Consider the following 14,647-nt stretch of genomic DNA (forward strand, 5'->3'; position numbering starts at 1 on the left):
GTACTGGACAAACAACTCAAGGGTGGAATTTATGTTAAGTTTAAAGTGGAGAGGGGAATTAATACAATTTAATAACAGTTTAAATGGACGGGGTAGTTTCTTTGGTGCCTAAAGCCATGTTCCCCTTTGATCAGCGAGGGAGGGCGACTTTATTGGACATGTTTCTATTTCCAAATCCGCATAACACGCAACGATGCATGTATTTCCTATTATGTAGATAAGGAAGAGAGCGTTTGATATGTAATAAAGGTGGGCCCATAGCCTACTGCCTCTTTAAGCCCCTTAAGTCTGAGAAATGATGAGCGACAGAGGCACCGCGAGAGGGTCAGCGCTATTAACTTCTCGGTTTCTCGGGCTCCACTTAAACTTCTCTCTATTACATGTCGTAATGTGGCGAGATGGGCCCTTTACGTGTCCACCTCCTCAATCCCAAAATAAAAATGCATACCTGCCCCCCAAAGTGCACGGTAAAATGATAGTCTAGCTGCAAATTTCTTTATATTTGCTCAGACAGTTCGATACGAAGGGGACAAGGACAAATGATTAGGCTATAGTTAGGCTACTCTTGCACACCCAGTGTTTCGCGATAAACACACAATACAAGCCCCTCAGCAGCATTTGATGCATATGACCGTAGTCCTCGTCACGGTCACTAATCTCGCCATGCCTGACTGAAACCGTGCTACGTCGGGAGGGATGTTCCTTCAACTCTCGGTAATGATCCAGACAACTATGGAAAAAGTATGATAGCATGTTCTTGCAAGAAAACCTCCGTGTCCTTATGCTAAATTGTGGTTGGTTTTGAAATTCGTTTCGGAGAATTCAAAACAGTATGACAAAACATTAACAAATTTATATTGACCTTAAACATAACCAAATTTCTATTGACCTTGGGGGGATTCTATTATATCATCATGGAAATAATAGAGTGAGGCAACATTCATCTATTTGGACGATATCGACCGGGAATAAATAATAGATTGCTGAGACATTCTAAAATATCTTTATTTCACGAAATATGACATTAATTCAAACGTGTTTATGTCCAAATAAATCAGACATATTTTTATGATTTATAATTAGATTGAAGCTGATTGCTTGTGATTTTGATATTAATTTGAATTAACAGCACTGTCAAATATTAGGCCTACATTAACGGATTGTAACAGTAATAATAACAGACCAATAATAATAATAACAAGAATATAATATACCGAGCTTCATGTGTCATTTTTAATTACACCAGTTATCTATTTCGCAGGAGCTTTCATGTACAGAAAAACACCTTTGAGTAATTGCACTGAGGGATGAATGGCCTGTGTACCAGTAAATTCCTTTACATTAATTGAGCCAGAAACCATAACTAATGATGGTCCCAACTGCCTCACTGGGTTTTTCTATGTACTCCTAATCTTTGGACGTATAGTACAATTTTGGTTACCGTTATTTTGATATTACACAGCACCCTGCGTGGTTCACATTTCACTCAGAAAAAATTGTTTGTTGGGATACAAATTATGCTTGATATATTGATAACATAGGCATTCGAATCCATTCTCTCCTCACAAAATATTTTAATATTTTAAAATAGGCCTATTTTCCACTGTAAAATATATTCAATTGCACTTTAAAAACATATGGTTCACATAATAATGAATTCATTATGATCACAATTTATAATGCATATTTTTCGTTGTCACGCAAATTAGATTTTTCCGAAAGATTACCTATTTTTTTCTTAATTATTAATAGTGGCGCGATTCAACGTTTGGCGTTTGTTCAATCCGCCAGATGTCGCTAGAGGAATGCATATTTTACGCATTAGGCATGCTAAGTGTCTTTGAGACAGATCCCAAGGATTTTCAAGGGAGAACGCCACAGTTACATTTTGTGTAGCTCCCCACCCCACCCCCCCTCTCTCACCCTCCTCAGACACCAGAATCTGAGAATCGATAGAGGGGAAATACGGTTTAGGAACTGAAGAATTTACAGTTAGTCGCGAAACTTTGACAAGTATTTGAGTTGCTCATTCCACTTTCTGGGACCCTAGTCACATTTCACGTGGGGTCAGAAAGAGTTCAGCCTGGTGAGGTAATGCCGTATGTGTTGCATGAGGAAAACATTGACAGGGCTACGTATAAACAAAAAAAACTTCACTGTAGATTATGTAAACACTGAGATAAACAAACCTATATAAATGAATAGTTAGTTAATCACTAGATTTTAACATATACATTCGAGTACTGATATTGTCTGAACATCAATTGAACAAAAGCCTACTATAAAACTTCAGAAAATAACCATAAATTAAATATACCTGAACGCAATTCAGAATTATCTTTGTATTGACCTTTAGGTTACTGAAAGTGTTGGTTTTCTGTCCCCTTCAGAAAAGTCTATGATCTACTCTTATCTGTGGGCTTTCTATAGCCAACATTAGCTTTTCCTATTTGCATAATCTCAAATACTCTAAGGCGGGCCAACTCAGAACAAAGTAACAAACAAGATTAGGCCGATGTTATTTGTTCCTGTGGTTAAGCAGCGATTGTTTCTAAAGAAGTATTTAAGGTCACTAAGAGGATTTAAACCCCGATTCGTATCAGTGACCTTTTTGAAGGAATTAAATCAACAAAACATTTCTCCATAGTTAGCAACATATAGGCTACCAGGCTACTTTAGAGGAAGCCATGGCAAAGTGGAGATATTGGTGTCTGTTTTGAAATGGGAGTTTGGGGGTTACTTCTTTTACAGTGGGTGCACTTTTAGGATGTGACACCGAGTGGATCTTTAGCCTCGTGATTGTCTCAGTAGTGTTTTCCTTGAAATGGATCCGCTGTCCCCTAATGAATCCAAACGCAGCTGGCCATGTCCCACACGGACACCGAGAGCTTTAACCCTAAACTGACCTCAATTTGACACCACCAGATGAAATTTTACCGCCTGTTAATGCCATCTTCTGCAGAAGAGACGGATCCGCATGTTGACGGAGATGCACTTCTACTTGAACACAGATTTTGTTCATATGTATCCTTATCCATATGAGTCCTCAACCTGAAAAGTCACACAATGGGAAATCCACTTATTGAAAATGTAGTGCTAAACATAATGGAAACTTGGGCATGATATGGGACACTTGAAAGGTCTTGGTTTGCAAACACTTGCATGTTTCCAAAACCATGAGAACATGTTTTAGGTATCCTCCATTTAATCTAGGCTATGCTCTAGGTTTTATAAGGCTAATTTAATCGTATTATTAAATATTAATTATAATTATATTAAGACTATTAAGTATTAAGATTGAAATACAATATCCAGAACGAGGATTTAGAGTGTATAAAAGTGTATTTATTGCCATAACTAAAATATAATGTCTCACTAACAGGATTCCGATTTATTTGATGTTATTCAGATTTATGTTAGATTTGAATGCTGATAGAGGCTATATTTTGGATTCACCATTGCATTGCATTGCATTGTAATGAATAGCATGTACTTCGTTTGTACCAAGAACTATAAGTGAAATACCTCAAATAAACTTCATAAACATTTAACATATTGTGTTATATACATTAGATAAAATATACAACTTTTGAATGTTCAAAAGGTTGAGGTGCATTTGGGAAGAAAAGGCTATTTCATATATCACCACCTCAAGTTTCACAAGCTCTTCGAATGTGTACATCCCCCGTCTTTAGGCCGAAATATATATAAGATAAAAGATTTGTTTAAAAAAACTGTGTATACGATTTTGACCGTATAACGTAAAAATGTGCCACATTTTACTTATCCAACGTTTAAAAATGTTACTTACATTTTTGGGGATTGGATGGCTCTAATGCGACTGAATCATTTTCTACATTCACAGAATAGGCCTAATCATATCAGCTACTTAGTCTGACTTTCCACAACTGCACTGTTGGAGAACCTTCCGTTTTACGAGACACAACAAAGGACATAATATGATTCACTTACCATGTTTGTCCGGAAGAAAAACGCTAGGGTTAGTGTACAGGTCATAGTGCACGATATCATTATAAGCAGTCGGGCTAATATCAAAAACCCATGTCTTCAAAAGCTCACGCATCCAGCCCCTGGTTCTGTTCACGGAATGTAACATCGGTCAGAGGTATTTGGAGACGATGCATGCCGCTCTGCGCATAACACTGTAGTTCCTTCTCGGGCTATTGCACGTTGAACTGTCCACACAGCCGTTCGTCAACCCTGCAGTCCTACTTTTTCTTGTAGGGCTTCCCACCCCCTTATGCCAACAAACATAATTGTTGTCACAGTCCTTCATTTTAAAAATATTTTTCAATTGCTATTTCTATTGTCATCCCAAGCAACCATATGGCGCGTTTGTTTGTTGGGAGTATATTGACCTTACAGCTGAATCCAACCCACTAGCTCATCCAACCTATGAATGGTTAATTTCGACAACCACCAAAAATGTCACCGAGCCATAAATGTATCAATTTATGTGAAAACATATCAATATAACGATTATGCCATCTGCGCAAAAGTGTATATTATCATTGATGGAGCTAAATATTAAAAGGGATAGATGGCCTGTTTCGGTTTTGTGCGTAAAAAAGCTTGGGCTCAGGGAAAAAGGGCTATAGCCTCAGCGCAATCGATGGCCGGAGCGTTGCTCCTCCTCTAAACTTCAAACTCAAGACATGATTGATGATCTTGGGGAGCTTTGATAATTGACTACTCTGAGGTAAGGAACGGATTTCTATCTAGAGAGGGGATTGGACGAGAGAAACATACAAAATTACTTTCTCTACAAAAGCTTTTTCTTTTTGGAAAAGTTCATTCTGGACTGAGAAGGGGTGCGCCATATCGTTTAATTTGCTAAACAGCCCCGTTCATAATTAGCAGTACGATTAAAAGGTATTACCGAGATATTTCATACTAGGCACACCGGCTATAACCACAACACAAGATAACAAGTAAGCGTTAACAAGTAAGCGTCATGCTCATAAATTAAACTCAAAACGAATCAGGTATCTTTACAGTGTCATTATAGATGATTTGACTAGAGATCATGTTTTGATTGCGTGACGAATTCTTAGTTTAGAATATTTTTGAGTGAAAACAATAAGTATGAGTGGTGATGTGTGAACAATAGGCTACTTACTGTTCATTATTTATCATATTTATGATAACTTTTTTGGACTCGTGAACGGTACGGGGTGCCACGCGTATTTCTTTCAGACTATTTGCAATAGTGAAACTAGAACAAGTTAGTCGTGCGCCTTAGCTCGGGCATTTCCTACTCTTATTATACAGCGCTATAGGTCCGCGTTGGCATGTATAGGACAACGCTGCTTCGGATCTAAAAGCAGAGCAGAGTAACACAAATAGGCTACTTCACTTTTTGCCTCTCACTTATCAGCGAAGGGAATTGCCTGGGAGTGTAGAATCTGTGTTGTTTGGCTCCCCCCGTGAGGAGTTGAAGCCGTCCTCGTGCATACTCTGCATATCACAGGATTTGGTCTCTCCTCTCTTTCTGTAGCTGCTGTAGGACTGGCTATGGCCACCGCTACTTCCGGGTTCCGTCATTTCATTCTCCCGCCGATCAGCGCAGCAAACTGACTCTGTTCTATAAGCAAGCTAGCAGCCAACCTGCCAACACTCGCTGACACTCACTCATCTCAGACCGCGAGATAGACGAAATACCTACGGGGGAAGGAAAGATCTGAATTGCAATCTCTTAATTTCTATTGCTTTTTCTTTTTACAGTAATAATAAAACAAGATAGCAATCCGGAGGCATAAAGAGGACGCGGACTTGCTGGATGAAAACGGGCTGAAAAGATTCATCCTCTCTTGAACATCATCACCAACCATCATTCATTCATTACCTTGACAACCCCTGGCTTTGATTGACAGCTGGAGTGGCAAAAAGCCACGAGACACGACAGTTTAGTTACATGCAGGTTGTTGATGGGCCGATTGTAAACCTTCAGTTTGGTGCTTGACCATTTTTTTTATTTTTGGGGGAAAGAGGAAAACAAGAAAAATTGCAAAACTCATCCTGATGCTTCTGCTTGCACTCTACCACATTGGAGAATAGGAGAATTCGCAAAGTTGGTTGAAAAAGGAATCTTACCACTAAATCACTTTCTAACCTGACTGGGATATTAAATATACGACACATCCAGGAGTTTATTGGAGCGCAGCCTGATGGCGCAAAGGGTAGGTTTTAAATCTCCAACACTTACCTATACAAATCCACTCTAGGAGGGCCTCCATATCGCTATCCTCTTGTCAGTGGCGGCTTATTTATAAATTGTTCATATCTAAGCCGTTTTATTTGACATTTTTGCAGTAGGCTACCTTTACTCTTCAAGCGGAGTTAAAGCCTCTGCTTAACCGACGGTCTCCGCAGCATTCGTGGAGCAGTTTTAAAGGGACTCCTAAGTAATTCGGTGTTTTGCCAAAGTAACCCACCTTCGGGGATTCAGAACTTTAAAATGTTTTTGGTAATTACAAATACAAACATTATCAATGTATTCACTTGGTAGTTTAGCCATAGCGATTGCCTTTTCTGCCGAAGCAACAGGAATGGCACAAGGATTTGCTTACTTTTTTCAATTGCTGGTGTAGTAGCCTCGTTTTACTATAGCGCTTTGACTATAGCCTACTATGACTTCAGTAACATGTTACCTGATAACTAGCCTATATGTACATTTTGGCCACGTTACGCGTGAATTTCTATCCTCTGACTTTGTTGTTGTTTTATTCCAGTACGATGAGCTGGCCCATTATGGTGGGATGGATGGAGTCGGGGTCCCGGCGTCTATGTACGGAGACCCGCATGCTCCACGGCCGCTACCCCAAGTCCATCACTTGAACCATGGACCACCGCTCCATGGCCAGCACTACGGTGCTCATGCACCCCATCCCAGCGTTATGCCCAACAGCATGGGCTCCGCTGTCAACGATGTTTTAAAGAGGGATAAAGATCAAATCTATGGGTAGGTGGACTATAATTACATACTTTATTTTTTAATCGATTTTACGCTTTCAGTGTGTTTTGACTTATGGACGTTTTACTTGTTGCAAAAGTTAACCCAGCGTAGGCCTATATGCATTAGCAAGTTTACAAAATGAAGTGTAGTTTAGCTAAAAAATAAAATATTGTCAAAACCTAGAGGTCTATGTTTATCAGTCATCTGATATTATCACAACTTACATTTTAAAAATAATATGGATAACCATTATAGTATACAATTAAAACTAAGCATGTTTTAAATAGAAGGATGCATCTTATTGGCATATTGTAAAAAGGGGATAAACACACACTGCAACGTATGGTTATGGCTACTTGTAAACAAGTTGATAGGTCCGAGTTTATATTTGGTATAATCGCCAAAACATTATAATAGTCAGCACTAATGCGTCAGTGTCCGTGCGTAAAATGCATTGGGAAAATATAAGACAAATTATGTAATTTGTAAACAATACATTTTTGCCATTGATGTGCACATAGCTTATTCATAAAATGTTTACAAAATAATCTACTTTATCAAAAAAATTGGAGATAGGTTTCAAATGTTATCTGAGTCAAAACCTTGGAAAGCATAGTAGTTTAAATTATTCCTGACAAATTGTTCACTATTTACACTTCTTGGGATCTTTAGTTTTACTCACAACTTTAACTTGCTGTGTCGCCGTGTGATTAGCTTGTGTTAAGCCTGTGTGGAGGAGCTGGCTGCCAGGTTGTGCTCAGGCTCTGTTTCCCCTCTTGCAGTCACCCATTATTCCCGCTGCTCGCGTTGGTTTTTGAGAAGTGCGAACTGGCGACGTGCACTCCGAGGGAGCCTGGGGTAGCAGGCGGCGATGTCTGCTCCTCCGACTCCTTCAATGAGGACATCGCAGTCTTTGCCAAACAGGTCACTTTTATATATATATTTTCTAAACACCTAATAGGATTTTCCAAGTGCTCATGGCACACGTATCTTCTTGTTAACTTTTTACACATTTCACTTTTTTTATTTTTAAAGTTAAAGTTGAACATTTGAAAATTAAAAGTGTGTTTGTTAGGTTATATAATTTCGAAGTTAAAACGCAAATACACTGATAATATTGACTCATTAATGTCTACACAGCATGAAATGCAAACATAATATAACTTTGAATTGTGTTTTATTTATTATACAACATTATTGCACTAAAGTCAAATATATATTTTGGAATGGATTCATGACTAAATGCATTCAACGCCTGTAAGAAGTAGTCGAATTAACCCCACATCTTTGGTGTTATTCTAGGTCCGAGCAGAAAAACCTTTATTTTCATCAAATCCAGAGTTGGACAATTTGGTAAGCACTATGCACGACCGTTTGCTTTTTAATTCCCTTTTTGGTGTAACTATTACTTCTACTTAGCTTGTTTTTGACTTAAACCATGCTCTTGTGTTCTCAGCATCGCAAAGTAAACATGTAAGGATTTGATGCAAAAGCACAACACAGATGTTAGATAGGTTTCTTTGAAGTGAACAAGGGGAAGCTCTGAGGGGTCTCGAGTGGCACAGCATTACGCTGCCTACAGGAGGCCGAGAGGGAAGCCTCTGATTAGGCTAAAAAGCGCTGGGACTCTCACTGGGCGAATTCTGCGCCATGGTCACTCATTGGGAGCAATGGAGCAGGGTTTGCTGTTGAAATCGCTGCCTATGTAGCCCAGATCAATTGGCTCGGTTGACCAAATGTGTCTTGCCTAATTCAGTTGTTAGATCATCTTAACATTTTTTTTTTCAAATGTTAAATGAATAGCGAATGCAGTATCGCACACCACGACAAATGTGGGAAGCATAACTTTGCTCGAGAACCCCATTGTCTAAACTTCAAGAAAATGCAGGAGTGTGTTTTTGTTATATGAAGTGAAAATAACAATGCCTTATACTTACCATTCCATTATACTTTCATAATTTGAAGACTCCAAAATGTTGATTTTTATTATTGTTTATTCCTGTTTTCAGATGATACAAGCCATACAAGTATTACGATTTCACCTTTTGGAATTAGAAAAGGTATTTTTTTTTTTACAATTCATATTTTTATTGTGTGATTATAGTGTTTGAGACGTGATCCGCATTAGATTCTGCATGTGGCCCTGTATTTACATAACTCGTATAGTAAGTAGCCTAATTTGTAGCACAAATGTGAAAGTTAGACAGTTTTTGAATTTAGCTGAAAATGAGTTTATATTCTATGTGATGTAATACATTATGAAGAGAAACACTCATATCCAACTATTAAAATACCGTAATGTTTAATTGGCATAAAGAGACTCATAAAATAATTCCGAGTGATTGGATTGAATTCACACTCTTGGGCCTATACAAATCACTGACCGTATTGATAATGCTTTGGCATTATTGTTATGGTAATATCACAGGTTTGAAGGCTGGAGATTTGGCCTCAACTGGTTATTATATGCCGAGCTTACGCATGGTGTTTATTTTTTTCCGTTCAACTTGTTGCCCTGGTCTCAAGAGAATAATAACAGCTGCAACAATGTGACTATTGTTTCCTTGCGCGGATAATGCACCTTAATTGTAGGCTAGATATTCTTGGACTGTCTGCACCGTTTCCCTATCCTGACCATTTTTTATTTTCTCCTTGTTCTAGGTGCACGAGCTCTGCGACAATTTTTGCCACCGGTACATCAGTTGTTTGAAAGGAAAAATGCCAATAGATCTAGTTATTGACGAGCGGGATGGAAGCTCGAAGTCAGACCACGAAGAGCTCTCAGGATCTTCGACCAACCTAGCCGATCACGTAAGTAATACGCTTTTCTATCTTTATAGTAGTTTTATCAGAACGTTATAGAGTCCTGTTACGGCGTCGTTGTTGTGAGTGCGTGTTGTTTGTCATATTGAAGTAGACGTTTTCAAATAGTCATTTGAGACATTTTATTGTCGTTAGAAGTTGTTTCAAATGTATTTTACTAACGGTGTAATTTGTTGATTGTTTTACATGGTGTGAACTGTCATTATAGTCACCGTTTAGCCTGTGTTGTGGTATATGTCCTCAGCAGTAGGCCTGTTGGTGCTGTTGCATGCTGCAGATGCATTTGGGAAATCGATATTTTTGGGTCAAAAGTCATTTGTGATACAATGCAGTGAGTTATTGTTTTAGTCTTTTGATTAGGGGCATTCATGTGTGTATAATTACTGTTTGTCTCTCTGTATGTGTGTGTGTGTGTGTGTGTGTGTGTGTGCGTGTGCCTTTTGCGCGCGCGCGCGCGCGTGTGTGTGTGTGTGTGATAGAGAGCGTGTGTGTGACAGAAGGCGAGAGTGTGTGCATGTGTGTTATGTTTTTGGGGGGGGATATGGATTGTTGGACATTGAATGTGAAAGCGATTAAATGTTGCTCAGAATTACAATAGAATAGCACGTTTTTGGAGTGGACTAATGATTAAAAAAAGCAAGGGCATAATTCCGAGAGACAGTGTAAGAGACTATAATGATTTGGGGCGTGCGTAAAAAAGCTTTCGTATTTTGCTGCAGAAAGGGCGAAAGTGATATTCAGTATGGGCTACCATCAATGTCAAGTTCATAATGTGGTATTAGGCCTACCTCACGGCTTGGCAGTGCAGTAATGGCGTTACTTGCTGTTGCTGTTAATGTGTTTAATTGTTTCTTATTGATCGCCCTGTGGTTCTGCTCTGCAGTGACTCTCTCCTCTGCACCCCCATTTTATGGCCTTGAGTTTCCATAATAATGAATTCAATTACATACACCTGAAGTACAGTGCCTTTAAATTTCAAGATTTATCCCGTGCCTTAAACGCTGCATATAATCGGTGCATTGTATAAAGGCCTAACGTTGATAATTCATTATTGATTTAATATCTGGGATCAGATCTAATATCCCTATTAAATAGGTTGTAGGGATGACGTTTTGGTGAATTCGCGGTGTGTATTTCGTGACAGAGTGACTGGTTTATATCTGAGCAGCACGAGCCCAAGCCTATTAGGAATGAAAGCAGATTTAAGTATTATTCAAAGTCACTGCGCTGCAACTGTTGGGTCTAGCTATAATAGCGGCTGATTCTCTTTGAAAAGCCGGCGCATTGTTCAGAGTTGCGCAGTCAGAGTGCAACGCATAAGGTGAATTAAAACACAATTAACACCCGTAGCAAAGTGGGGCCGAGCAGCGGTTAAAAGCTCAACATGGTGGAGCTCCTCTCCAGAATAGGCTAAGTGTAGAAATGAGGCATTCTGTTGTTTATACTGAAGAGATTAGATAAACTAGCCTGTTTAGTTTCGTGGCAGATGGTTGATATTCAAGCCAATTTCCAATGTTCCCTCGCAATGTTTATCCCTCGCAATGTTTAGACCTATGCAATTGTCATCGGGTCCAGTTGTGAGAAATATTATTTTGATAATTAGGTCATTAAATATGCCAATAAAGAAAATCAGGACCAGCAATAAACAAACGCGAAGGTGCACGACAAGTCATTTATCTTGGGATCGTTCACACTGACCACTTCATTAGTTGTTTTATTTAGGTTGGAGCGATTTCTTTCTTTCTTGTGGCAGCAATTATCATTTTACTACAGATAATTGTTGGGCACAGCCTTACTAAAGCGGAGGGAGGTTGCGTATGCGTTTCTATATCTTGTTTACTGAGCGACTATAGTGCTGAACTGTATGTAGTGTGATTACAGGCTAATAATGTACATGCTCTCAGATTATCTTTATTCAAATGTAAAAAAAAAAAAAAATAATAAAAAATAAGATGTGCAGTATAAAATAAGATGTGCAGTATAAAATAAGATGTAGCGTACACTGTAGCGTGCACGGACTGTTACGTTGTTATAAACGTAACGTGTACTGTGATAGGCTGAGCATATATTTATTGTTGCACTTACATGTATCGACTTTTTATTATACTTCTTGACAGTAATGTGAAATGCAGTGCAAAATATAATTGCTGATATAAAAGTAAAAACAGTATGGCTCAAACTATAGGTCAAGGGTCATGAAGAATACCGGATGCATACAACAGAATAGTATATATTATAGTGCCCTGTGCTTAACCAGGCCCTAAAACGCTGTAGTTAATGACTATATCCCCCACATTATGCTCACTCATTTCCATATCATATTTTAGTAGTTTGAGTTGTATATGCCTCAAATACGACGAGGAATATAATGAGTGAACACAATATTGAAATCGGTGTATAGCAACACGTGTGTGTAGGCCTACTGTTGGGTTTCTGAGTTGCAGCTACACTTGTTTTGTTTTATTTATTTTACTATTTATTTTGCTTCTGTTTTATTATTCATTTCTATCCTCTCTTCTAGTTGGAGAGGGGAAGGCAATTTGATAGTTAGATATGCTAATTTATTTAGTTAGAATCTCTCACGTCCATTTTTCTTTGCTTTGATATGCATTTTTAATATATAGCCCAGGGCTACATCTCATTTGGTGAAAGTTGGGCTTGCTGGAGATGATGAGGCTCTTCACGGAGACAGCCCGTTGAGCTTGTTTTTCCCCCTCTCCCTTTCCCTCTCTCTCTAACAAGGTATCATGGTCTGACTTCAGTATTCAACGTTTGTCCAGGGGATAAACGTACAATTTTGACAGTTAAGCTTAGGCATTAATTCCGACTGGTTAAGGTAAGGGTTAATGTTTGGGATAGGGGTTACGGTAAGAGTTAAGGTTTGGGATTGAACCCCCGATCCTCTGAGCCAGAGCACGCAAGCCTACTAGATGGTAATAGGTGCTCACGTTGCCCCCAGTGGACGGTATTGAAGGCATCTCCCAACGTCCTGGGGACCAGGACAAACGTCAAATACTGAAGTCGATCTGATGTGACCTGGCTGCTCTCCCTCTCTATCCCCTTCAATTCTCTACCTGACAGTAGACCCTAATAAGTGCTCTGTTATTTACACTTCAACGCTGTATTGTCAGAGCTGATTGGATTATACCATTGTCAGAGGGGGCCTTTTATGGCACTGTTGATTTCTTACGTTGGATTTCTATGACTATTGCTGTACTCGCATGTCTTTTAATTAATGAAATGACATTTCTGCCTTCTCTGTGCTACATCCAATTAAGGCACCAAACATTCTAGAAATAATGGTTGCGGAATATGATCTGTTCTAATGAATTTGTTCTTTGTGCCTCCTCGTGTCTATTGTACAGCCTTTTTCCACCAAGCTGTACATATTGGCCAAGATTTGATTTATCCCCCAACACATGCGCATGCTGTTGACATCCTTTTTACGACTTGTGCATAGTCTGTTATGAAGAAATATTGTGGGATTTGAGTTTTCTGCCACTCTCGGTTTTTCACTCAACGCTTGAGGGCTGTTGGTTATAGTTCCCACAAAGGTTACGCAGGTTATCCTAGCACTGCACGGCCAGAGAGAAAACACTAGTGTTTACATTTGGTTCTCTGGTAAAGGCTTGGGCCGTAAAAACCCATTGATCCGATGGAATGATGATGACAAGGAATCAAACCGATAATATGACATCTTGCACAATGTACAATGGCGTTTGTTGTTGTCATTGGACATGTAATGTATGTCCTGTTTCTTTATGTTCCTATGCTTAGCACTACATGCGCTTTGCTCCATAATCATACACTCTGCCTCCCTGTGTTGGCCTTACGTCTAGCCTCCGGGGCTTCCGGTGCTGTCGAACCATGGAATTTCTCCATTTTGGAAGATGTTCTAATTTAACTAGCACTAGCTCTCGCCGTACGAACTGTCTCTGTTTGGATCCCCCGTCAAAATAATATGTAGTTGAGTGGCCTGACTGCACTGTTCCAGACAATTGTTTTGTGATGGTAGAACGTCTGGGCCGACGTTTCCTATTTGATTTGTGTTCAGATGCAGGGGCCTGTTGGCAGGCATGTCTAATCAATATGGGTAGTAAGGGAGAGAAATACACACAATCCCCACTCGCCCGTCCCTCCCTCCTAGCTCCCTCCCTCCTAGCTCCCTCCCTCCTAGCTCTGTGCAATGGACGCCGGTGCAACCTACAACTGAGCCGGGGGAAAAAAAACGTTTCTAAAGCTGTAGTACTATTAGTTGTCAGATGATTTGCATCTTACACCTATTTCACCCTGCCCAGGGGTGTGTATTCGCAATACCTTTTCTTGTTGTTTTGTCATTTGAAATATTTGAGCTGTATTCTAAGATGCTGTTATCTGTGGTCGAGATGTCTTTTTGAATCAATCAGTTGTCAGATTGACGAGTAATGTTCTTGTGTTTGTATGAGTCGATGTCGTTAATCACATAGCATTCAATGGAGTGGAATCCCGTTCTTAGCTGTGCATTCTGATAGAATGATAGCACATTTAATGTGCCATTCAGTGGAATGAGACTTATTTTGCGCTGAAGTAAATCCCCCACCATACACTCTGGCAGTCACCCAGGCCTCTCTTAAAACACACAACAGTGAATTATTAGTTACTTAATTAATGTTTCCTTTCTATTCTCGAAGGATAAATGTGGGTCTTGTAAAAATGTCTCTATAATTATGTGTAAAAATCGTCCAAAATGTCCGAGGACTTTAACTGCTTACGAGGGGTGGCAAGATGCGTCTTGAAATGTCAGCCGGCTATGATTAATGAATCTGTATGTTTCTAGTGTGTCAGCATTATGGGACATGTTCAGCACAG

The 14,647-nt window shown here is 39.3% G+C and overlaps 1 protein-coding gene across 1 annotated transcript in view; it reads left to right on the top strand.

The window, feature by feature from the left end:
- Positions 1–5,020: 5,020 nt before the first annotated feature.
- The window catches only part of LOC112261617 (homeobox protein Meis2), a 114,425-nt gene continuing 104,798 nt past the window's right edge, over positions 5,021–14,647 (top strand). Inside the window, 6 exon segments of the mRNA XM_042329977.1 lie at positions 5,021–6,200; positions 6,753–6,982; positions 7,759–7,900; positions 8,279–8,329; positions 8,986–9,036; positions 9,638–9,787. Of these exon segments, the coding sequence (XP_042185911.1) occupies positions 6,189–6,200; positions 6,753–6,982; positions 7,759–7,900; positions 8,279–8,329; positions 8,986–9,036; positions 9,638–9,787 (636 nt within the window). The 5' untranslated portion in view covers positions 5,021–6,188.

Source organism: Oncorhynchus tshawytscha, linkage group LG11 (genome assembly GCF_018296145.1).
Source record: "Oncorhynchus tshawytscha isolate Ot180627B linkage group LG11, Otsh_v2.0, whole genome shotgun sequence".
In the NCBI taxonomy this organism is placed as follows: domain Eukaryota; kingdom Metazoa; phylum Chordata; class Actinopteri; order Salmoniformes; family Salmonidae; genus Oncorhynchus; species Oncorhynchus tshawytscha.